Genomic DNA, 27,003 nt, shown 5'->3' with positions numbered 1-27,003 from the left:
AAAACAAGTTTGAACAAAAACTAGGAAGCCAGGAACCAGAGCATCAATTCAAGTCCAGTCACAGAGCTAAATTTAAATAATATTAATTAATAATATTGAATAATATTGAATTTACATTGGATAGTCGGGCAGGGCCGGACCGTACAGTTGATCCTCTTGTTATCGAGACACGTGCAGATCTTGCAAGGCTCATTCTCAGGAATCCATGTTTCCATGTGCTGAAGATAAAAACCCCAACAGAGTGTTACATAGAAATCCCATGCTCTGGTATGATGGGATGGGAGGATGGGAGTGGGTGAGGATGAGTAACATTAGCCTGGAAAATCAGAAGATTCATGAAGATTAATCTATGAAGAGTTGGTTGCTCTGTTAACAGTAAAAAACTATGGGGACACATAATTCTGCAATGACTGTCGTGTGCCAATTTAGCAAAAGATGTAAAGAATGCGTGGATGGGATGAGGAATTACCATTGTTTTAAGCATCAAAAATGCTCAGGTATAAATGCAATTGCAGGCTATTGTGAGTAACAGTGGACTGGTTCTACTACATACCATGATTGCATGTTCAGTGGTAAAAAGGGAAACAGCATTATTTTGGGAAATACAGAGAAGTGTCCGCTTTCCCTAATTAGTAAAACAGAGAAGAATTTCCTATGCACATAAAAATATGCACTATTTATTTCTCTGTGTTTAGTTTCCCTAATTCTTCAACACAGAAAAATAAATTGTGCATATTTTTATATTAAGACTATTTGGAGTGTCACTTGATTCTGCAGTGGACTGAAGACTGGAAAAGCACTATTACACCTCTAACACCAAAATCATCACTGTGGTGACTACCTGGGGTTAATGAGCACATTCAGAAACCACCAGTAAAGATAATTTCTCAGTCACTGCTCCTTCCCACGAGATTGGAAATTATTGATATTAAAGCTTCAGTCAAAGTTACCCACACATTTAACACCCATGTGAATAGGGAGGTAAGAGTGGAAAGATGCATTATGAGACATTTTAATTTGCACAACCAATCCAGGTTCTGGATGACAACATGTAGAGGAGGTCAGGATGCCACAAAAAAAAATGCTGTCATCTAGAAAACTCTGGAGCTTGGTTTAAAACTAACACTCTGCTGAGGCCATTAGAGATAGGAAGAAAAAAAAAAAAAAGGACAAATCTAAGCGTACTGCATCTATACTCAGAGACAGTTACAGGTTTTAAGCCACCTGTTTGAGTGTTGGGACTAAAATCCCACCATAAGCCCAAACACAATCTAGGGTAGAAAAGAACAGAGGAATGAACACCAGAAGAAAAGAAGGAGTTTAAGGAAATCCTGACCCAAGTGCCTATTATATTGCTCACAAAGCTAAGCCTGCAATGATGGAGAGGCAAAACGGGTACATGAGCTGATCCTCCCCAAAAATCTCATTACGGTTCAAAAGCCCATAAAACACTGCAATTAAAGTCCCTTCTCTTTCAAATCCCATAACAAAAACGTGGATTGAAGAGGACTGGCTGATGCATGTGCAAACTCTAAGAGCTGAGTAGCTGGGAGAGAAGAGAAACCACCCCTGCACTTGGAACAGGGAACACACCCACTGTGTGATGCTGAAATCAACAGCGTCTTTCACTGCAGCTGTGGAAAAGCATCCACACCTTTTCCCAATCTCATACTGCCACAGAGAGGGCTGCCTTAACTAAGCAAAGTGGATTTTCAGTAAAACCAAAATTAATAATTTCATCGAAGGAATAATTCTCCTCAAAAAAATAAAATATATAGATAGATATAGATATAGATAGATATACACAAATCACCACTTGATAAAAATTTGACTTGGTCTCACCATTCCCCATTAACCACTGGAAATATTTCATACACGAATTGGAAAGGACCCACAAGGCTCCGACCACCTACACAACTTCAACCTCCTACAATGCTAAAAATTATCATCCCAACTCCTCCCCTTAACCCTCCTCTCCTCACACAAGCATCTATGAACTAACATTACATTATACAGCCTACTAATCGCCACCATCAGTCTCCAATGACTTACACCAAGGTTCATCAAGTCCAGCTCCTGGCCCTGCAAAGACACACCAACAATCTCACCCTGTGCCTGAGACCATTGTCCAAACGCTCCTGGAGCTCTGGCAGCCTTGGGGCTGTGACCATTCCCTGGGGAGCCTGTTCAGTGCCTGATACCCTTTTGGGAGAAGAATCTTTTCTGATATCCAGCTTAAACCTCCTCTGACACAGCTCCAGCCATTCCCTGCATCCTGTTCCTGATCACACAGAGAAGAGTTTGACACCTGTCTCTCCACTGCCCCTCATAACGATTTCAGTGAGCTTTGCAAAGACAAGACATTTTAAGTAAAGGATTTATGATTAAATTGTCATTACTCATAAAATTCTGCTGAATGAAGATGTTTATCTTGGTAAATGTTCACTTATGCCATCAGTCTTCCTCTCTTTCCTCTAAACACCCCTCCACATGGAATTGTCATGCTTTTCCAGGTCTGTACAGTCCCATCTGTGATCTTTATATCCAGTCCCAGCCAATTTCACACTAGGGGAACTAAATAGGGCTGACAGCCAGCAGATTAGGAGGAACTGAGCTAGAAAATAAAGTATCCAAAGGGAAAACAGATTTACTTTCAAAGCTGAACTCCAACCACTGCCAGAGTTTGCTGTGCTCGCAGTTACCTGGTAGTGTGTGCCATCCTCACTGACACACTGAGTGCAGACTTCTTCACTAACACAGCTGTCACCAAAAATCACCTTTCCCTCTGGGCAGAAGCAGCCTTCCATGGGATAATCCTTGCAGACACTGACTTTGGTATTATTCTCACAGCTCTTCACACAGGACATGTGGCAGTGGTTGTACATCAGATGTGGAGCACATTTCATTGCTGAGCAAGACAGAAGAAAACATCACCTTTATTTACGAGATCTAAAGAAATGAAAATCAATCTTTCCTATCTAGCCTTCTTCAGCATTTTTTCCATTTTAGAAAGCCATCACCCAAAGAATGGATCTGATCCCTTGCAGCACAAATCAGCGAACGCTATTTTCAGGCCACATGAATCAGCAGCAACATATGACTCACCAATACGTTGGTTTGAGTGAGCATTCACTTGTCAAAATTTGTTTCCAATACTGGGCCACAGACAAGAATTTAGAACCTTATCTGTATGGTAACAGTGCATGGTTAAGAGATAGTCAGGACAGAGTACAGAGAGTAAAGCATTGAAGAAAGTTTTCTTTTTTTTCTTTTTTTTTTTTAATTGATAGGCTGCAGTGTTCCCACACAACTAAAGAAAGCTAACAAACAGAACATTTTGGTACTTCAAAACTGAACCTGCTGGATTTCTGCATATTTTTAACTAAATTGTCTTATTAACAGAATTAATTGAATCAAGTAGCTGTACAGCCCTGTAAGCTAAGAAAGTTTTTACTGATGTATTCACAAACCTGAGGATATTGTCTCTGAAAGCAAACACAAAATTAGGGCTACAGCTATTCAAAAAACCTATGGACACAGCTTCCATACTGTGTGTTCCCTTAAGTCTATTTTTCTCTACAGCTTCAATTAGAAAAAGTGTTTCTTATTTCCCAGCCTGTGACTGCTGTGAGGTTTTTAAAACTTTCTTTCAGTCCCCTGACGAAAAACATTGAGACAAAACCCAAGCTCCCAAACAAACGAACAAGAAAACATTCATCAGCTAAACTGTCTACACGTAGTCTTCTAGCAGCCAATGGTGACAGAAAAAAAAGTCTTTAGCATTAACCCTTTCCATGTTAAAGCATGACTTCCTATCCCATCATTCCTTCAGTCTGAGTTTAAAACATGAAAAAAAGCAAAAAGCATTTGTTTTACACTTTCTTTTTTTTTATCATACCTTTAGGATACTGGTTCTTCAGTTCTGAAATGAAAAGTATCCAGGGAAAGAAGGCAAAGCAACAATAAAAAACTCAACTAGAGAGGCAGGAGGTGAGAAAACCAACTGGAACATCAAGACACTCTGTAAGGAGGTAGCTGGGAAAGAAAATTCCTACACACATCTACATCTAAGGCAGTTGACTAAACAGACATGCTGAGGGACTATCTGAAGGTCTGCAACCATCACTGCAGAAAGGTTAACAGGAGAAGGTGGAGAATAAGCCACCTCAAGAGTTATTTACTTGTATTTAATGATACCTTGCATTTTTGGCAGATCTTTAGGTATGCCTCACAACAGGAACAAAAAAAAAAGAAAAAAAAGGAAAAGAAAGCAGAACTACTTGTCTATGAGCATTTAGAAGAGAAGGTATACAAAGTCTGAGTTTGGGTCTAGCATGGGTGTCTTGCTTGCCTTGGTTGGGTTCTGGTAATGTGCAATACTCACATCCTGCTACACAGCACAAACTTTTCACCTCCAAAACACAAGCAAAATCCAGGCAAAAGAACCAGATTTGCAAAGCAAATTACAGCTGGTTCAGTCAGCCTAACAGGCATGTTCTGGCAAGAAATGACGCCACAAAGACAGGCTATTTCCCCAATTTTCCCTGCAGCAGAAACTTAAAATCACACTGGCTTTTCCACCACATTCTCAAAAGTTTCAGCTTTTATGGAAATTGAAGGATTTGGGAAAACTGTTACAAAGAAAAGTCTTATTTTGTGCCAGGTGTGACAGTGACAGGCTGGGAAGCAATTCCACTAGTCCAAATTATGAGTTTCTCTGTCCACCTCAGACCATCCAAAGTCTGTATCAAAAGCAATGATATCTGCTGCTAAAAGAGCCTAGCAGACTCTCAGCCCAAACCTGATGCCACAAAGGTTTGGTGGCTGCAGAGCCAGGTACTGTGGTTATCTGTTCACAGTTTATTTCCCCTAGCCTGGAATTTTATCAGTTTACCAAGAAACACTTATTTCATAACATTCAGCTTAGTAGGTGATCAACCAGTTACAAGATCTGCAATACCACTTGTACAATAAACTTGATCTGGAACATTCAAAAACTTAATATTACACTGATGAGATGTCCCAAAGCAGGGCAATTTCTCTATCAGTTTTAGCACAGAGTAAAACTCTTACGGCAAAGATCAGGTGTTCTCCAGTCTACACAGACGCCATACTCCTGGCAGATGTGAGCGTAGGAAGTGATCATCTCACAAGCCTCCTCCTCATAGCAGCTGCTTTCCATGCAGGCCTCGTAGAAGATGTTGGGGGTGATGATCCTGTGGCACTCCGCAAAGCGGTCCGAGAGCAGCAGGTGGCAGTGGTCGGGCGCGCGCTCAGAGCACCTGTCCTCCCTCCGGCTGTCACAGACCTTGCCCAGCTCTGCCACCGTCCAGTCTTGGATAAACACACTGCTGTCAGCAGTGGCAGAGCCATTGCGCAGCGTGAAGTCATTGACGTGGTTCTGGTCACACAGTCCTGGCAGGGAGAATAATGGGAAAAGAAAAATCTCTGAATAATCAGCACTAAAATAAACCTAGAAAAAAACAGGGATGGGGTGGATGACGCTGGTTGGAGTGGCTCAAGGAATTAATGATATTCCTTATAGCTGTTGTCAACAGAGGCCTAAACACCTGGGGTCTTGTTTCTCATTTCCTCACTAAAGGAGGTACAGGTCAAGCCACAGAGGTACAATCTCTGTATAGATTACATCACTAAGGATACTGTAGAATTAACTCACCCAGATAGCAGTTGCCCTCTCAAATTTTTCACCTTCACTGCAAGCACTGGTCAGATTTCTCACAGAACTGAATTCATAAGTATCTAAAACTAAACCCATATCCCAAAAAAAGCACAAATCTCCTTGAAAAGATAACTTGAAGCAAGAAAAAAGAGAAAGTTGTCTCTGCTGTTCTTTCTAAAGTATTACTGGGCATCAGTGAGCTGTTACATTGGGGATGAAAGTAGAAAAACCTACACAGACATCCAGTATTCCCCCGAAAGTGTGGGACCAGTTCACCCAGAGAGTTTATGGATTTGAAGATTCACATATTTCAATAAATAAATAGAAATTCAAGCCCAAATAGGAAGTTGTTAAAAGTACTAACTTACTAACTTTCAAACTTACCACAAAGCCCTTTTGTTCCTGAAGAAAAGCTCTTTGAATTAAGTCTAAGAATAAATTCATTGTTTCTTGGAGTAAATGTGAGATTATGTCCAAGAAGCGAGAACTTGATTTCGTGCATTATTTCTCCATAGGCAGTGATTTCAAACAAGCTGCTGGAATAGGGGATAAAAACCCTTTCACCATTAACAGTCACCTGTTTAAAAAAAAAAAGGTGAGGTCATCACATCAGGTCTAGCAAGCCATTACAAATCAACCCAATTTTACAGTTGAACCACATTTTGACTTGACAAATACCTGAAGATCCAACTGAATCTGGACATAAAAAACAATTTCGCCAGCTGGAGGTTTCTATTGAGTCTAAAAATATACAGAAATACTTGACCTGCATCCTGTGAATTACATGAACTCTTCCAACATTTTCCTATATAAGCACACTCTCTGAGGGCCACATGTCTACAGACTAACAACCTCATACTACAAGGTTCAAATGATGTCTCAGTGGAAGTCAAGGCTGTCCAGCACCCTGCAGAACTTGCTGTAGGTGCTTTGGTCCACTCTGTTTTGCTGCATGAGTCAGGAGAGATAGTTTTGGCAAGTTGGCCAACACCTGTATGTCTGAGCAGCCAGAGGTTGAAACATGGGTTGAGTTTGAATATTCTCTGCCTATGAAACAGATGTAATGCATACCCCTTCTTCCAATGCTGAGGTCCATTTGCACACAAGGTGAGAAGCAACTCCCTAGACCTTCAGCTGGCCAGTCAGGCGCAGCTCTGTGAGGGACAGAGCACTCTCCCATGGACTAAACATAGTGTGAGGGACCAAAAGAGGGAAATCAGTGTGCAGTATGTCCTGTCTGTAATCCTGCCTTTCTGGCAGAAGTGTCAGGGACACATTGCCAAATCCCATGTTCTTGACATTGGCACACCAGTACAACAGGGAGAACAAGAGGGGAAACTTGTCTGGCTCATTAAGCAAACACTGATTGTATCATGAAATGGAGAAGAGATGTTAAAAATAGGCTGAAATAGGATCAAGAGATGAAATTTGTCCCCATAACCTGAATTCTGCAGCATGAGCAGACAATACACAGATGAATTCATGGTGTTTGCTTACTGCCATGTCACTGAAGAGCTGCACTCCTACACCATGATGCTTCACTTCGATGGAGTCCATGCAGTTCATCCTGGGTGCTGCTCTGCAGGGCCCCTCATGGAGCAGGACTTCAACATCATGGTGCAAGTCTTGAAATAAGGTGTAAGAGCAGTTGCCAGTCAGCTTAAAATTCAGCCCATCAAAAGTGACAATATGTTGAGATGAACTTCCTATACAGACACCTGAAAATAAACAACAACAACAAAAAAACATGTAAAAACATTTTTAATTTCACTGTTTCTTCACAACTGTTATGGGCATGGGGAACCAACTAATTGGGAAAGAGGGGAAGGTAATGAATTGCAAATTCATTGACAAGAAACTTTGGTAAATACTTCATCACACATGGAGGTTTTTTGCAATATCTTTGTCTGAGAACAGTAAGTATTAAAACCGATTTGGATAAACTTGTAAAAAATCCCTTTGCCTAAAACTTTTTCACATTCAATATGATTTAGTAACAGATTTTATGTAAAAATTAAACAGGGAAAACTCCTTTACTGTTTGCAGAAAGACTGTAACACGCTGTTCAACCTTTGCATTGCATGATATTCGGTACAGTGTTACATCTGATTCCAAATGACACTATTTCACCCTTATCAGACATGTCACAAGTTGACACCCAGGGACTGTTTTTCAGACAGGAAACAGGAAAACTGCGGAGAAATAATATGCACAGGATAAACCATTGGCCAGCTGATAGTTGCTCAGTGTCCTGGTCATTGGGTTATAAACACTTTCTTGTCTTCAAAAACTGGAAAACAAGGAAGATTATAACCCCAGAAGAACCAAAACAAAACCTGATGCTCCTGGTTCATATATTTTCAAATCTCTTGCTTAAAGGATAATAAGGACAATAAAATCAATGCCAGCAAAACATGTAAGGGGGGGAAATTACCATTGTTAATAATTCAGTACTTTGCTTCTAGCTGAGAATAATCTTTTTCCTAATCAACGACCTTCAAATTTAATTTCTAAGGAAAAACAGCATGGGAGGGAGGGAGAGAGGGAGGGAGAGAGGGAGGGAGGGAGAGAGGGAGGGAGAGAGGGTGGGAGCCTGCCCCTTGGAGTACTGGGGGATCTTCAGATATTTTATCATAAATGCTTATAAAGTTTATACATAAATAACAATGAAATGAGTTAGCAATAAAACCACATTTCTCAATCTTCTGTGGACATTAAAAAAAAAATTACGGATACTGGGAATCCTTTTAAATTTCTCATAGGTTTCTGTAGCACAAAATGCACTAATGTGATCCATTTCAAAATAGTCTAAGAGCACACTGCAAATCATGCTGCAAATCACATTGTAAATCATGCTGCTGTAAAATTGGTAACTAGTTCAGCAAGCAAGCACCTTTGCACTGTAACTCCTGAACTATCCTCAGAACTCAGATGACCTAAGAACACTTTTTCAAGGACTTCCTCTTTGCAGGAGCATTTGTCACATCATCCACACTGTCAAGCCATGGCTGGAAATTGTGTTATAGCTCTCTAAATGAGTGAATCATGAGTCAATTTAGCAGCATTTTCATGGGTGCCTAACCAGCCTCCTTCCATAACAACAGAGGCGTTGCCTCACACAGAGCTCCTACTCAGCACCTCCTCTGCTATGCCCATCCCTGCTTCTCTGATTGCTGAGAGTTTTGTTTCACACAGCAACAGAATCAACCTTTCCAGCTGCTATGGATGTTGCTCTAGTTGGCACAGAATCACCATGTTTGCACTGAGCAGTCATTAAAAGAGGACTTGACCCATGGGGGTTTTTAATCAGCTGGGGGTGGGGGGAGGGTTGTTCCCTCCTTCTGCAACATGAAAGCTACCTACTTTTCCCTCACAAGTTTGACAACCTCAGGAAAAAAAAAATTGGAGTACCATGGCTCATTAAATTCATAAAGAGACAAACAATTCTTAGCTCATCTTAACTTGAGTGACCTATAGGGCTTTTCCTGATAATCAGCTAACAGTATGAAAGGTTATTTTCATTTACTCCTTTCAGAAGGTTTTTTATGAAGGTGTATCTTGCATGCCAAAAGTAATGCCCTCATGTTGCTAGCTTTGTGTTTAGGATCAAGAAATTTAATAAAGATGCACTCCTTAAGGGTAGGTATCACTAAGACTATCTTTTAAACATCTTCAGATGGATAGTTATAAGTATTTTAGATATTTCCACTTCTTCAAAATTCTTGTAGCAAACCAGAAATGGTAGATTTCAAGTGTTAAGCGTTTAGATCATCAAATACACTTTTAGGAAATGACAAAACAATGGGTGTAAAAAATTTTGTATGTCTAAGAGTTCAGGGATCAAAATCCAGCTATCAGCTTTGGTATTTCATGCACTGTCTGGAAGAAATTGTACTTAAATCAGCCAGCTCAGCAGAGGACATTTTAAATTGACATTATATGTTGTGAATAGGAGGTGTGTGTATTTATAGAGAGTTCAGATCTACTTCTAAGAAGTAAGCATATTAATTTAGATTTAAAACCACTTATGTTTTGATAAATAGATCACCAGCCTTAGGGCAGCATCCCTCTAACCCTGTAAATGTGAGTGGGTACACTTAATTCCTGTTCCTGTCATCCCAGCCCAGGTGCCAATCACACAGCCTTTCTGCTCAGATACTCCGTGTGAGGTTATCTAGTGGCACAGAGAATTTCTTGCTGATCTCTTTGTACTATACCTCCTTGATTGAGGGAAAGCCAAACCCTTAAGCCCCAAGATGGACCAAGAATCCATTGCTAGCTTTCAGCTTGCTGAGATAAATTCCTGGTTTCTCCTGTACTTCTTCCTTCCCAGCTCACACAGCTTTGGAAATGGAGTGTGAGATTCCCTGATAAAACACTGTCATTCTGCTAATGCAAAAAAATCATTGGCCCTGAACTTCAAGTAGCATTAGGCATTCCAGCATCAGTTAGGCTCTTACACTCCCAATTATTTGCTTAAACAGCTGAATAACAATTAAATGGCAATTCCCGCCACCCTGGTCACCTTTGAAGTGTCCAGTGGCTGAGAAGCTCCATTCAGCATTACACTTGTGGTTGAAACATTTCAGGTGATAGGGAGGGAGAGGCACCCACAGACAGATACTCACATGGGCACATCCATCGGCAGCCGCAAGTTTCCTCCACCTTAACAGCAGGAAGGCTGCTGTGACACACAGGCTTTGGCATCCTCTCACAGTTGATATGGCGGCTCTCCAGAACTGTGTAATCTCCTGGGAAGCAGGTCACAGTGTGGCACTGGTCTGGTAATGTCCATTTATCACCAGGCTAGGGAGGGAAACACAGATATGGAACAATTGAAACCATTTCAAATGCAAAGTTTGGCTGGTGTCATGGAACTACAGCCAGAAAGTGAAGTGACCCTGACAGCAGTGCTACTCATATTAGCCTTGGGAAAATAAATGGAATGTACTGTATTAAGGACTTCATGAGGATGAGAAAGTTTAAATTAGAAACAGTAAGAAGCAGGCTGAAATTCCAAGCTAAAGATAACAGTCTACAATAGGAGACTTTTTATTCCAACCACCTATAGTTAGAGCGTAGCCATCCTACAACACACATGGAGAGCAAACTAACAAAGACTTCCCCTCAGCTTTACTTTGAATTTCAAATCCTTTACTTTTCATAAGCCACAGATGGTCAGAGCACAGCAGGAATTACTATTTGTTCCAAACTAGGAAAGCGTGGAATATTGTATTTTGTCAACTCTGAAACTTTAAAACAGCTCCTTTCTTCCCAAAGGGAAATTGTTCCTATACCAGATCACTGTTATGACATGTACATAGTGGATTTCTAGAGCTAAAGAATTAAATGTAAAATATATTCGTGTTTTCTAAAGGACAGTCTGAATTTTAAGGCACTGGGATTATGTACTAATAAATGACAGAGAAATAGAGGTGCAATGTCTCAAGATTCCTATCTGCAGAAAGCTAAGCTCTCTGGCTCCAATCCTACAGAGCTCTAAAGTCCATAAGCAGGCTGAATGAGTTTTAAAACAGCATTCATCCCTGAAGTGGGCATTCCCAGGAATACCCCCAAATGTGGGAAACAGCACTTCCCAGAGTTCTCTCCAGAGGTGAGTCCAGAAACACCAGTACAAGTGAATTGGTGCTTCTGTGAGCTGGGTAACATTCCTTGATATTCACAAGCAGAAATGTGGAGAAGAAAAGAGAATTGATACTGGATATGGACATCTTCCATCCTGTTCTTCACAGTTTAACCATCACTCCCATAGAAGAGAAGAAAAAAAGGATAAAAATACCTAGGTAACAACATCATTCACAGACAATTCTTCTAATTATGAAAGTATTTCTCTGTATCTCTGAGCTAGAGGATGCCATCAAGTCTAAACAAGAGCTGCCAGATTTGCGGCAACAAAAAATTACATATTAAATGCAGGTTAATTTACTGGACTTGTTTTATATGTTTCAGGACTTTGAGAAGGTAACTGAAAGTTGCTTAATATTTTTTTACGGCTTGTGAGCCTAGAGAAGGCTGTGAAAAAGTAATAGGAGGAGCTTTAAGGACAGCAAAAGTATTTCTACAGAAAGAGATAGAATGCTTTTTAATTACAGTTGTCCCTCCTACAGCTCACTGAAAGTGGAAGCACCTGGAAGGGTACATATACAGCTGTGCAAGTCTGGCTTCCATACACACTTAATTGGTTTTAATCACTCTTTAATAGGACATTTACTAGAAAACGTCTAAGATCTGGACAAGAAAAGCACAAGACATTAAAAAAAAATAAAAATTGAGGGATAAAAAAACCCCAAGAATCTTAGTGCAGAGAAAAACACAGGGACTCTGAAGACAAAGAGAGCCTAAATCCCAATTGATATGAAACTGTAGGAGCAAAAGCAGGACAGAAAGGAAAGCAAAATCAGGATTTCTAAGCTGTGAAGGATAAGTCTGCCAGAACACTGCAGGAAGCCCCAGACTTCCTCTCTGAGGGAGCTCTGAACCTACAGACCTGGACGTGCACACTGTGTCTTGCTGTGCATCTGCAGGAGGGAGACCCACACACCTCAGCAGCTCCCTTGGCTGTCATCTCTTAGATTAGATGAGGTTATTTGTTTGTTTGTCTCTTCTTTAAGCCAAGAGCTGAACAATACTAGAAAAGTCACGGTAATAGTTCAGGAACATGGGGTTTGCCACCTTAAACAGCCTAGAAATGCAAATTGCTCTACAGATCACTTCATGAGGAGATATCACTATTATAAAACAAATACCTACACTTCTTTACCACCTTTATGCCTGCTTCTAAATTTCAAAACAAGACTAACAATGAAAATTAACTATGTAAAAAAAGTATCCAAAACCAAAACCTAATTTATCATACTTGTCCTGATATTCTGCCAACTGTCAAATTAAAACATTAAACCAGTGGTTCTTTACACAGCCTATGTTTGGCACTCCTGCAACCCCTTGCCACTGGACCTGATTAGTACTAAAGACTTCCAAGGATTCAAAGAACAGCTGAACAAACTCACAAAGGACAAAACTATCAAACATTAGCAAATACAAAAAGGTGCCACTTGCAGCTCAGAGTAACAAATTGTTTATGGCTAGGACAGTTCAGGGAATTTTTATACGTATTTATTAACACTGCTTCCCTGGCTCCTATTTTTGGCCACACAATAGAGGGGATTGGATGGATTTTTGGCCCGATCCAGCACATTTGATCTGCTACTAACAATGACCTTAATCAAGAATATTCCTTCCACAGTCACTTCCAGGGTAAGGGTAATAACAAAACAAAACATTAAAAAGTAATAAATCATAATATTCCAAACACTGATAGGATTTAGGCTGAGATTTTTGATCCTGAGAACTCAGATTTCCTCGCACACTGCAGGAGATTCCCACAATCTCCAGGTGCGTGACAGACATCCCAGTTGGGGAGCTGAGCCTCCTGGAAGAATTCTCTGAGCAACGCCTGAAAGATTATGAAGCCGATATAAAAGCCTGTGTTTTCTGACTCAGGGAAGGAAGAGCCTTGATTCTTCCTTCCTGTGAATTTGTGGGCTGTGCTGGAAGAGGGGAGCAGAACAGTGGCACCTTAGGGCCAGTGAGGCACAGCAGAGGATGCTGCACCACAGAGGCAGGAACTTCCACAGTGGCCTGTAGGCTCCATGGGATGGATGCTCCAGAAGGCTGTGGCCTCACAGTGCCTTCCAACACATATTTTTCCTGGCTGACAGAGGAGGCAACTCAAAATGCCCCTAAAGGCTGTCATTTGAAAGTGTGGTTCATATGGACTGGAGCCCGGTCCACTTCCTTCTAAAAGCATGTCAGCCAGAACAGAAATTCTGCTTTAAGTTTATCACCCCCAAAAATGAAACCTGACATGTCTGAAGTTCAAGTTTAGCCTTCCCAGCACTTATCTACACATACCTGTGTCTGCTTCTAAGAGCCCAGAGGCTTGGTCACATTCAGTTCAAACAAAATCTGATTTTTTTTTTTTTGTCTTAATAAAGAAGTATTTCAAGTTTAGTTTTTGTTTGTCGAGTTGTTTTTTTCTTAATTAAGCTGTCAGCCTCAAAGATTATACTTTGTGTCCGATTTAGCTAAAGCCTTTCTGTATTCTGATCAGCTGATTAGGGCCAACTACATAAAGCAGCTTTGATATATTTCCCGTGTTTAGGTAATTCATATTCACTTATTAGCCACACCCTTCCTTCACAGTCATGTCTTCACAAGGGAAAAAACAAAGGAATATTTTTTACGTATTGGAAATTCAAGATGAATCCTAGAGAAGAATTCATAACTGATCCCTACTAGAAAACATGGCACAAGTGTACGCTAATATTTTTAAATGCATGTAGTACAATATACTCTGAAAAACCTTGGCATTTCACCTGAGATGAAGAATCTAAACCATTTATAACATCTGGAACACCAATTTCTTAGAGTGGGATCACTTTTGAGAGATCAGACAAGCTTACTTACACTTCTGAGCATTTTCTCAGGATTAATGAGAACTTTTGCACAAACAAACTCCAAGAAATTTGATTTCCTTGCTAAAGAGATGATTTTACCTAGAGACATAACTATCACACAATAATTATCTTCCTGTAAAATTGCCATAGGGACAAGGTATTTGTAATTTCAGCAGAAGGACAGTGGCTGGACAATGAGGCTGTCCCTGCACATGCACCTTTATTTGGCCACTTCTGTCCCAGAAGTCCTCTCACCAAGAAATGAAAATGCATTTTTTGCTGTCAGGGAAGACAAACATTGTCACTGTTCTGCAGTGGTTCTGCACTGACTTCAATAACATTCAACACTCTGCAAGATGAAATAATGTTAAAGGAAGCCTCCTCTGTATGCAAAGTTATCCCACCAGTTCAAAATCCAACATTTTCTTCTTCCAAAATCATTCTTGATATTGTCTCATGCTTTTTTGTTTTAGGTTAACTGTGAAGATATTCATGTTCTTGTACAAACTTTGCAACTTAAAAGTCAGATGGCCAAACCAGGCAATGCACTTACTCTCCTTTTGTTTCCATCCTCATCTATGCATTCTCTGACTGGGTCTGAAAGAGAAGCAGACATCTTTTAGTCATCCTGTTCCCTTATCAAGCCTTTGAAGTGATGATCACCAAAATACAGATTGCTTACTTAAAAGCTTGATTTAAATTGTGAGAAGTCTGGGGGTTTTGTGCTAGTGTGTGTGAATCCCTACCTGAAGACTGCAGGCATTTGTCCAAAGAGCATAAGAATAAGTCACAGAAGGCATAAACAATGTCCATGGTCCCAAAATACTTCATGAGCAAAAACTAGGCTGCAATTCTACAGCACTTCTTGTACAGCCACAGCTCTGCCCAGATGGTGCTTAAAGGATGACCACAGCTTTGGCTCTGAGGCACCGTCCAGCCTTACCTCAGAGTCTTGTGATCCATTGAGGACATTCCTGGGAATTAGCAGGTAATGACAATTTCCACACTCACATTTACTAAAGGCAGGTAGATCAATACAGCATAACTACACAAATAGCTGTAATAAGAACACCCAAATTCAGTTTCCTTACATTTAGTCATGACTGTGATGAGCATTTTTTTCACATAATCAGTTAAACAGCCACAGGGCACACACTGAATTGCAGCTTCTATGTTTGTATGCTTTCACTACACACCTAAAGATATTTTGGAAGCAATTTCATTTTTGTACTATGGCATGACAAAATCTCTAGGATATTAAGACACTGACTAGCAAATCTTTTGTAGAATACTAGACTATGCTAGCCCTATATACACACTCTGCTCTGTCTTTTCCAGGATAAGTAATGTATTTTGAAATCATTTAGGAACTCTTTAAAACCTTTTTTTAATGGTATTATTTTTGGTACACTTCCATACAAAAGGCAAGACTCCATCTGCATGAGAAATCTAACTGTATGAGTCAAGAGGGGAAAATTATGCTTTACAGATTGTATGAAATTTATGTAAAACAAAACAAACAGGAAAAAAATCCAAACAAAAAATAAATCCCCACCAAAAAAAATATTGTTTTTTGCCCCCTAGCAAAGTCTTCAGCATCAGCAAGAGAGCTAAATTTCTCAGATCCTAAGTGTTGAATATGTCTATAGTTCAAGTTTGTCTATAGTTTAACAGCTTTTTGAGCTGTTGGAAAAGCTTTCATAAAAAATACAAAGCTTTCACCTCTAGTACTGATAGGTTATAGCACAGATTGCAATAAGAAAATAATTATTGGTTTCAAATTCCTGCTCCCCATTCTAAATCTTGCATCAATGTAATTTACAGCAAGAAAAATCACATTTTACAGTGTGAAGAGAATAAATGCATCTTTAAAAATTTATTTTAAAAGACAGGAAAGAAAATGGCAGCTGTTTAAATCTAGAAAATGGCAGCTGTTTGATTCTCTGGAGAGATTTTAAAATGCCAGAAGTGATCCCAGCAGAGGCTGATCGGATATCTCCAAGCTGGACTGTGAACACTCTGCAACTTCCTCATTCTCAGAGCTCCTTGGCTCCACAAAAAAAAGTCCATTTATTGTAGTGGAGATGTAACTAAGCCCTAGTAATGCTGGCAAAAACCTGTGCAATGACTAACACCACGAGGCAGTGGCTTGTGGTGAGAACATGTGGATGTTATTGGAACAGGAATAACTACAACAAGATGAGGGATAAATATCTATATCCAGATCAAGGAGGTAAAGAAGTAAAATCCTGGTCAGTGTTGAAGCAAGGTTCCTTAGAGAAGAAGCGTTGTCATCTATAAATAAGTAAATGCTTGTTTAAAACATTTCACACTTTTTTTTTCCAGTATCTGTTTCCCTGGGAAAGGAAATTCTTTATTATTTTTCTTTTTGCCTTCTATTTTGGCTGAATTTTCTGTAGACATGCACATAACAATGTCTGAAAAACACATAACTTGAAATCTTTGCTCACAGCATTTCTGAAAGTTCTGAAACATGCCCCATTCATTCATGACAGCTTCAACTTTCCTGGTGTCCTTCAGTTATTGACCAGTCCTGAGTACTGATTATCAAGATTTTTACTAAGATTGATTTTTATTAAGACAGAAGCTTGAAAGTTCAGGCCTAAGCAGTTCTAAAAACTTTGCTGGAATTGGGCTAATTGGTATAGCAGCTGGATACATATTTAAAGGGCTGAAATTTGGTTTCACACCTAAGTTATGAAGGTGGTCCAGGTCAGCATTTGTGATGGTTGTGAGTGGAACACTCACAACAGATCATCTGATTGCCTTCTCGTATCAAGAAAAATCATCCTGGTTTGGCATTTCAATTTTTGTGTTTTGCTCCAGACACAAGGTCATGACTTTTTGACTCACCCATGCACACTTTTTTGATAAATTCACTGTTCAATGTGATCATAGTGGATAAATCTTCAAAATTCTGGAGCTTCATGATTCTGTTAGCAGCAGATGGCCCAGCCAAAGTCCTTAGCTGCCCTTCATCATATCTGTTTCCAACACCAACTGGGAACAGGGATACTCCTAGGAAAAGAGAAGGAAGGGTTTGAAATAGGCAAGGCACAGGAGAAAATCATTGCTTATGGACATGGAGTGTTCATTCCTGCAACTATTTAAAGAATGTGGCACTTGGCAGTGCTGGGTTAATGGTTGGACATGATAATCTTAAAGGTCTTTTCCAACCTAAAGATGATATCACTTTCATTTTTTCATTTGTTTCTAAAAAAAAAATAGAACTAGGAAAATTTTTTCTCTCAACACTTAATTTTCATGTGTTACTTGCATCATTTCCCCCACACTGGCAAAAGGCAACTAAGGGCTGAAATGCTGCTGTAATAATCACTCTGTTAGCTAAGATGAGCTCTATTAGTCCCAAGCATAATAAGATCATTCATGATCTTATTATGAAATTAAACAAAACAAAACGCAGCTGCAGACTTAATGACATCTTCACTCTTTCTTAATGAAAAAAAAAGAATCTCAATATGCTGTTTTCTTTCTTCAGTTACACAGCAATTGGATTATTTTCAAACCATTTAATTAAAAATAACAGTTGATAGTTGTAATACAGTCCATGCCTTATTCAATACCTCCCAGAGCAACCTTCAAACAAAGTCAAAGTTCCTCAGCTGAACACCTGAGGAACCTGAGGTACTGAAAAAACAGCCAGAAAACTTGAAAAATCATCAGGCAGCACATTGATAGTAAAAGTATATTCCTGTAGAGGTCAGTGAAGAATCTGATAAAAACCTCTAATTATTATTATAACTATTTTCTTTATGATGATTATTTTTATTTATCATTATTGATATTACTAGAGTGAACCTTTCAAGTTTCACTGTACTGCAACAATACTGAATTTATGATATTAGATCCCATTTCTGTTATCCCTGTCAACCCACAAGATCTCAGAAAACGAGACGCTACTAATTTGTAAGTCCTGGGGAAGTTGTCAGCCTTAATTGCAGATGGGTCCTCAATTTCCAAGTAACTCAAAGGCATCTTCACAGGCCATGTTTTTTTCAGGTCTGCTTCTTACCACAACACTACGCACAGTAATTCCAGAACTTACATGAGCACACCAGTGTCTTGTTTTTCCATCTTTTGTTCTAGCTCATTACTTAAAAAGTAATAACAACTCTACTGATAAATAGTGACAGTGAAACGAGGTTTACTGTTCACTCTTGCAGAAAGGGCAGCAGCCTCCACAGCATCTTGTGAGCTCCCCGACATGATGACAATCACAACCTTTGATGCGCTGGGTCTGCCCCCGTGGGATTCTGACATTGCATTCTGGACCACAAAATCAATGGCATTTCCTAGGAAGAAATGAAGAGAGAAATGAGAGATATAATAGAAAATTCACAGGAGACCATAGAACTAAATTTTATATTGCTTTCGTGTGTTACACTGTTAGGTAATGAAAAATATTTATTTTTAAAAGACTCTTAATGTCTGATTTATTGCAGATTCATAAAAGATCACAGCTATTAAAAACCTTCCAGTATTTATTAAGACATCCAAACACAAGAGGACCATCCTTAACTCCATCTGTAGACTATCCCAGTCTCTGCAGTATAGGAATTTTTTTCCCTTTCCTTAGCCATGATAACAAAGTCACGCTCCTCACTTAAGTAGTTACCTTTCCCAGAAGTATTCCCAGCCCTAAAGAATAGAAGACATTGTGGGGATTATATTCCTGCTTCAAACGGCCGAGCAACACTGACATCCAGTGGCGAGCTGATCCACAGCTTGGCATCATCCTGAGTTATTCACACAAGTTGTTCTGACTCCCATAAAAGATCTAGTGCTTCCTTAATTTCATCAACTTTCCCTACGGGTGTGAAAAGCCTATCTTGCCTCCACACTACCAGCAACCTTTCTGAAATTTAAACTCTGTAAAATCCATGATACAACCAGGTGATCCTAATTAAAATAAAAACAAAAAAAAAACCACACCAAACCTCACAAAACTCACAAAGAAATTCTACCTGAGCTACCAAATCACAAACTAGCTTAAATGGGAAGCTGCTGCCCATTCATTTTACATCTGTGAACACTCAGGCAAATTTTGTTGATAATTATGACCTCAGCAAGAAAGCACTTTGTTAGCACTTGCATTTAGACATGTACTTGCACAAATATTTACACTGGGACTCATGATATGCAGCTTTCTTAAAAGCTCCTTTGGGCTTGGAAGTTATCAGGTCAGGAAGTAGAAATGAAACCGGGTGACTGATGTGACGTTCAGGGAAAACAGTGACTGGTGAACAATAAACACTTGAAAGAGTATTTCCTCTGAGTAATCTGCAATAACTGTGGAGCAAAAATGTTTGCCTGAGGAATTCACTGTAACAGGTTTGCCTGAGGAATTTATAATAACAAATGCATTTGTAAAACACTGGAAGTCAACCTGTAGATAATTCACCAGCACAGCCCCAGTACATCTTAGCACACCTGAACACTTTGTACTTGATGTACTTGATGATTCTTGCACTTGCAAACTCACACCTGTTTAGTGATAGAAGCAAAAACCCTTTTCCCAAGCTGCTGCAAGCATGGACAAACTTTAGGAATCTCACTCAGCACATTGATTATTGATAAGGCTTGGAGAGCTGGGATCGTTCAGCTTGGAGAAGGCTCCAGGGAGACTTCACTGCAGCCTACAGTATTTAAAGAGAGCTTATAAAAAAGAATGAGAGCAACTTATTTTAGTGGTAGGTAGGGATAGGACCAGGGGAAGAGTTTTAAAGTAAAAGAGTGGAGATTTAGATTTGATGTGATGAAGAACTTTTTTACTCAGAGGGTCCTGAGGCAGCAGTGGAACAGGCTGCCCTGGGAAGTTGTGGCTGCCCCAACCCTGGAAGTGTCCAAGGCCAGGTTGGATGGGGCTCTGAGCAACCTGGGATAGTGCAAGGTGTCCCTGCCTATGGCAGGGGGCTTCAATGATACAACCTTTGAGGTCTCTTCCAAAACAACCCTTCAGTGATTCTATACCATGGCAACAGCAGGTGGATATTCAGTGAAAACCTTGACATTTCGGATGTTTTTCTACTTGCAACAAAACACATTTTAAAACACCGTTATTTGTTAGGTGATGATTGCATTTCACAAGCTACTGTTCCTGACCACAAAAAAATAACTAACCTCAGGCATTACCTCATGTCCTACACAGCTTTCCCACAATCCTTTCTACAAATGGTTTTGTGTCTGTCAAGGTAAATATTAGATATAGAATGGCACATTAGCTAGAAATAACTAAGGATAAAACAAAATACAGCAAATAAATCTCACTATATTCAATATCCCTGAGATTGCTTCTGGATGGTCACTGTGCCAGAAGATTGACTCATTCCCCTTTGGTCCTACAATTACCAAAAAAAAGTATTTAATTTTCAAACATATTTTAGGTTAAACTTTTCTGCAGTAAGAATCACAAATTATTTTTTCATTCATTTGTGAAAAGTACTTGAAATTTCTTGGTTTTTTTAATGACCCTTTAACTTTTGTGTGGTTGGTGTGGTCGGCAGCCAGTCCAGCTCCATTTTTCTTCTTCTCACATTAATTTTAAAAATGTTCCAAAACTCCATACATATTTGCAAATGGAAAGAAAAAATACATTCTTTTTATAATTTCTCATCATGAAATCAAGTACTGTAGTATAGAATCAGTGACTATTTCAAAGGCCCCAAAAGCAGTTACTCCATGCAGTTAATTTAATGCATGGAAAATTGGATTTAGCATAGTAAAAACTCTTTGGATTTCTCCCTTTATTTTTAAGCCAGCGCTGGAGAAAAGAGCCAGGTGTCTGAAGACATCATCAAATGAACGCTTTCGTCCTGCTAGAGGGATTCAGAAAGTCATCATATCCCAACTGGAAGCTGTCACTTCTCAGCTTTTCGTCTCTCCATATCACCACTGAGGGAAATAACAAATCCCTCAGAGGCCACAATAAAACCTATTCATAGCTAAAATCAACCAACTTCAACATTTCCCTACTGAGAGACCACAACACAACAAAGACCTGACATTTTCATATCAGTAAAGCAAATATGAGTATTTACACTGAATTAAACAACACCGTGCACAAGGCTTTATTAAGACTGGAAAGAGTTTTCACAGCATGGAAACATTAAAAAAACCTCAGAATGGTTTGGGTTGGAAGGGACCTTAGAGATAATCCAGTTCCAGCTCCCCTGCCATGGACAGGAACATATTCCTCTATCCCCAGTTGTTTTCAGTCATTTTAGCCCTTCCTTCAGCCCATGAAAAGTGGCGAGCCCCCAGCAGCCTTCCAGCTCAGTCAGTAGGATATGACTGCCACTCACTGGGCATGTCCAGGGAAAAAATGCAAATAAATAAAAAGGGAAAGCAAAAATCCAATTGAACCATACAAGCTCCTTTAGAAAGGACAGACCAATCAATCCAAGCACAGAACAGCACCTTCTCCCCGTCCTTCAGTGCTCATTAATTAATGACTATGAACATTTGATGCTGAAATTCTAAGAGTCAGAAAAGGCTTCTTAAGAGCCTTTTCCTGGTTGACTTGACACCTGATAGATTTTAAATTTAGACTTGTATTCTGAAGTTACAACTCAGAATGGTTCACACACTGGCTCCTGCAAGGACTAAACGGACATAAACAAGTTTTAAGGACAAAAGTCAATCTGTTGAATAGGTTTGGAGGTGTTTACTATGAGTCTGCAGGGAATTACACTAGATTCTACCTTATGAAATAGTTTCATTAATGATTTAGATGGAAGAGTTAAAATGTGTAAAAAGGCATGTTAATCTGAATCACGAATATTGGATTGGGAGCAATCATGGACATCATGGAACTAACTGAATGAGCACAAAGTGCCCTAGAAATATTTAAAATATATCCAAGAAATAAAAATGAAGATTCATCCCAGAATTAGCCAATCTGGAATACGCAGACATTTAATGTTTTGGTGGATGCCTCAGGGAAAGCAAAAACTTCCTAACAGAAACATTTGCAATTATTTTCTTTGGGTCTGTAGGGTTGTGACAGACAAGGGATTTCAATTAGATTGAGGTTCCTGCTGGGAACTCATAATCTGTGCTTTAAAGTGGCCTCAGTGGTTTTTTCTAACATTTCTGCAACATCTTGACCAAAAAAAAAGTACCACAAGAGATCTTAATCTCCCACAAATCCTGAAAGCAGCCTGGGAAAGGAACGATATAGGAATGGTCCCTCAGAACCTGAAGTGATACAGAAGCAGCCAACACTGTCTGGATGGTGTAAGTATTCCAGACTGCAACTACTTAACCAAGGACTTGTCTAACCAGGAACAACTCTCTACAATGATAATCATAGAATCATAAAATCACAGAATGGTTTGGGATGGAAGGGACCTTAAAGATTATTTCATTCTAACCCCCCCTGCCATGAGCAAGGACACCCTCCCACTAGACCAGGTCCATAATCCTGAAGCTGGTCTTTGTATCTTAATTTAGGCTCTTCACTTGGCACCTAATTGGGATTTTTCACTGAAAATAGCAGATTATTTTCATTTTGAAATAAAGTTCAACATATTGAAAACTGATCCTACAGTGCTTTAAGTGGTCAGTTCTTGGCACATGAATATTGACATTTTGGCACTAACACACATTAATTAACGTGTGCTGAACTTTTCATGAGCAGCACAAACCTATCAGTCCCACATCACTACAGGCCCCAAAAACATCTCCTCTACAGGTCACAAATCCTGCATTTCTCTTACCACCAAGGGCTTCTGATGAAGCCAGACTCCACCAGAAGCTCATTTAACTCACAAACCTTGTAAGAAATGAACTAGAAAAAAAAAGCAAACAAAAAAATCCCCTGAAGGGCAGTGAATTAAAACAGCTTGAGGAAGATACTAGCGGTACCTAAAAATGGCTTCAAAAAGGAGCTGGCACCACCAGTTCAGCAATATTTGCGGGGAACAAGTGAAGGCCTCTGTCAGTGGGTGGGAGCCCTCTGATCAGGACAGCTGCTGGCCTTGGGTGACAGGGGGCAAGATTTTGGAAATTTGATATAGAGTGCAACATTTGGGGAGAGATATGAATAAGGAAAAGTGTTATGGGGTGTCGCAGACATTTTTTATGAAAAGTCCTTTCCTTAGGATTTTTCCTCCTGAGAAGCTGAGAGGCCTCAGGAACAAAATGTAAACATTGATTATCTGCTGCTGTGGAATGCAACAGGTGGATCTTTGATTGGCCCATGTTGGTTCTTTCTAATTAATGACCAATCACAGCCCAGCTGGCTTGAAGAGAGTCCAAGCCACAGGTCTTTGTTATCATTCCTTCTTATTCTATTCTTAGCTAGCCTTCTGATGAAATCCTTTCTTCTATTCTTTTAGTATAGTTTTAATGTAATATATATCATAAAATAATAAATCAGGCCTTCTGAAACATGGAGTCAAATCCTCGTCTCTTCCCTCAAACTAAGACCCCTGTGAATACGGTCACAATGGGGAGCCTTTGCTTCCAAAACCAGAGGGGAGGTTTAGGAAAAAGACATTCATACCTTCTGAATCCTGACAGCAAAGCTGAATGCTACTAATAAAATATATTAATAATGATGGAAAGTTGGAGGAAGAATATAAATTTAAGGTTGTTTTTTTTTTTCTTGGAGGGGGGAAATATTTCTTTCCCTAAAGATGCTTTTGTACACTGAGCCACATAGAGCATACTTCCTCCAAATTTTGAGGCTGAGGCAGGAAAATGTCAGCTTAAAAGAGCAACTTTTACAAGGGCTATAAGGAAGCAAAATAATGTTTTTATAAAGTGTTAAGCAGTATTTACTGTATGGATTGCTCAATCTGCTCCCTGTGACTCTCCTAAACACCCACAAATGCTGAACAGAGACACATTTATGTGATTCTCAGTTGTCTTGCACACATCACTTTAGCGTTTAATTAGTTTCCTTTTTTTTTTTTATGGTTGTTTCTTATGTGAAGTTGTACACTATTTCATGATGTCTGAATAGCCCCAGAGGTGCTTCTTGATAGGTTACTTGAGCCAAGATTCGCCTGATGTTATTGAATGGCCCCACTGCACAAGCATGGGAAAGATTTGTAGTATAAGCTGCTCTTTCTTGTTCTTTTTATGCCCTCGCATAGTCAGTAGTTTTTCATAATTTCTTTTTACTAAAATCTCTCCTGGAGTTTCCTAATGGCTAAATAATGCAGGAAAGGGAATGTTTTCTACAGTAAGATTTTTGCAGTGGTAGCAACAATCGGCCTCTGCACACAGAGCTTTTTGAACCAAAAAAGCACGATTTGGATCAACAAAGATGGAATAAAGATTTCACTGAATTGTTCTTCTATCATCAGGCAGCCAGTGCAAATAAGAAGAAACAGCTCTGGTCTGATAGCAATGGTATTTTTTGCGGGGTAAATTCAGATCAAGTAAAGGCTAGAAAAGATCTCCTAAGAAAATGCAGCATCCAGACTGGGCCATCTACATTTGTCAAGCAGCCTCTGCATTTCCAGAGGCCCAAGCACAGACAGAAGGGCCTGAGTGACCATGCACTTCCTGGGAATGCTGTTTCCTGCACAGCCAGCCACATTCACACACATCACAAGGTGCAACACAACACCATATTTTCCTGACTTCATTTGAGAGGAACTACTTCTACTCTATTTCACTTTCATTCATTATACCACATCCTCGATCATGGTCTCTGAGCATTTTCCAATGAGACATAAACAAATCACTAATGAGGATGTCATGTGGCTGCCTGTCCCATTTCATTTCCCAAAGGCAGTGTTTGCTCTGTTTATCCTGCAGTTCCATGAGGCTTTCTCTACACATTACATGGAAGGCTTCACAAAACTTATCTATTTATATGCAACAATTCATCCCACAATGAGCCTGTAGAAGTCTCATCAGCCATCTGGTATTTTTTATTTCTCCAGGTTGAGAAAGCAATCAGAGCTAATCCTCCTGTGAACTATGGAAGTCAGGTTTTATTTCGCACTTCTCTGTACAAATAACTTTTTGTAGTCCAAAGACTCCAAAAATCTATATATTCCTCAACCCTTAAAGGACCCTGATGCTAGATGGCTGCCAGAGTAAATGTGGTTCCAATCCAGAAGAACAAATTTCTCAGGGTAGCTGGTGTAAGATGCTGTAGGAGAATAATTTTTTGCTGAACCCTGCAACTGATATTTGTGTGTGCACCAAGTTTCCACAGACCAGTGGGAAAGCTGATGTTTTCGCACAGGAAAATGGAAGTGGACCTGTCTGTCTGGAACAGAAGATAGTATTTCACAAGTAACTCTTCAGCTGAGATGTTGCCTCAAGCAATCCTTGTTCTCTGCTCCCTGGCACCATCCCCAGTCTTCTGTCAGCCCAAGTCCCTGTGGAACTAGCATGGCAACTTGGGTAAAGGAAGTGAACCATACAGAATATAACTCTTGTTTTGCTATTTTTCAACGAGATGGGTTACACTGGCTCAGCACAAACATCTGGTAAGGGCAGCTCATGAAGCCAGTATGAGCAGCTCTGCTCCTAAATGTCTAATCAACTAAACAGCACTGAAAGGTTAATGATCAAAGTCCTTCTTCATTATGCTTTGCTTGCTTGAAAGATATCCTGAGCATTACTTCAAGGCTTCTTTCCAAAATACATTAAAGACAAACCATAATTTGTGTAACCTACGAATACATTTTAATAGAGAAAACTGAACCATAACAAGAGGTTGAACCTTAACAGGAAATGCCACCACAATGACACAATACATGCTTGTAGCCAGCCTGTATTTAGCATTCCATGTGGTTTTGTTCCTCCTCTTGTTTAAACACCAATGTTCACAAAATCACTCACCTAATCTGGTAGGACCTTGCTCCCTTTGTTGAATAGACTGCACCATCTCTACAAGCCTGTCAGTCTCTTGAGGCATGTTCCATGAAATTTCTAGATTATTTTCCCTGGCATACTGAAGAACTGACACATGAATTGAAGAATTGCCTGAAGCAGAAAATAAACACTTTAGGCAGTGCATGTGAATGTCTTAAAATAAATCTAAAGAAACGTTGGCATTGTGATTTACATTAGGCACAACTGGACAATGGTTTTCCATCAGAGTGTGAAAAGACCAAAACTGAACTATTCCCTGATGAAAAAACATCCAAGTACTGCTGGAAACAGTTGCTTTTCTGTCAGGAGTCAGCATGCAGTATTTTAGCCCAGATCAATATGACAGTAACTGGAGAATTTTGTTTTCTTGATCTCCATTCAGGATTATTTCTTTTCCATTTTAAAATTATCTAAACACCCCCACTTTTTTTTTTCTCTTAACATGCACCTTGTTTTGCACAAGCAGTAGATTGATGCTCCATTTGTCAGATGGGCCAAGCTCCCTGGATTGTTTCATGCGCAATTCCCTCTTTCATACAGCACTGGAGTGATGTGCATGGAACAAAGTTGAATCCAGGGAGCTTGACCTGTGAAGGGGAATGAAGATAAATTCCAAATTATTGTCCTCTCTAACATCCTGATTATACATTATGTAAGAAGTACAAATAAAACTATTAACAGAGCATTTATATAGACAGTTTGAAATACCAGATTTGCAAAATTAAACCAGGCAAAATGTTGTCTATAGTGATTGGCTATACTTCTCTTCATGGCCTCCTACTGAAGGTATTTATGTATAGAGCACAATGAGTCTTTATCAATGCTTTGTAAGACATATATGAACACTACCAATAACAGCAGTTGCTCCATGGAAATGGTTTAATGCTGGATCAGAAAAATATAATTCTGACTAAAAAAAAAAAAATCCATGTTTGTTAAATACAACTGGGAAAACAAAGGATG

At 39.5% G+C, this 27,003-nt stretch overlaps 1 protein-coding gene across 1 annotated transcript in view; it reads right to left on the bottom strand.

Annotated features, from left to right (window-relative positions):
* Window positions 1-27,003, bottom strand: part of VWF (von Willebrand factor) — a 118,378-nt gene that overhangs the window by 23,707 nt on the left and 67,668 nt on the right. The window contains exons 30-39 of the mRNA XM_071418037.1: window positions 26,008-26,151; window positions 18,348-18,491; window positions 17,032-17,196; window positions 14,711-14,754; window positions 10,309-10,486; window positions 7,178-7,398; window positions 6,065-6,257; window positions 5,074-5,415; window positions 2,703-2,908; window positions 116-218 (exon numbers count right to left, since the gene is read on the bottom strand). Of these exons, the coding sequence (XP_071274138.1) occupies window positions 116-218; window positions 2,703-2,908; window positions 5,074-5,415; window positions 6,065-6,257; window positions 7,178-7,398; window positions 10,309-10,486; window positions 14,711-14,754; window positions 17,032-17,196; window positions 18,348-18,491; window positions 26,008-26,151 (1,740 nt within the window). The remainder of the gene's footprint in view (window positions 1-115; window positions 219-2,702; window positions 2,909-5,073; window positions 5,416-6,064; window positions 6,258-7,177; window positions 7,399-10,308; window positions 10,487-14,710; window positions 14,755-17,031; window positions 17,197-18,347; window positions 18,492-26,007; window positions 26,152-27,003) is intronic.

Source organism: Agelaius tricolor, unplaced genomic scaffold, assembly GCF_023055355.1.
Source record: "Agelaius tricolor isolate 1412-34295 unplaced genomic scaffold, bAgeTri1.0.p SCAF_74, whole genome shotgun sequence".
Classification (NCBI taxonomy): Eukaryota; Metazoa; Chordata; class Aves; order Passeriformes; family Icteridae; genus Agelaius; species Agelaius tricolor.
Note: the sequence above shows the minus strand (reverse complement) of the source record. Positions and strands in the feature narration are given on the sequence as shown.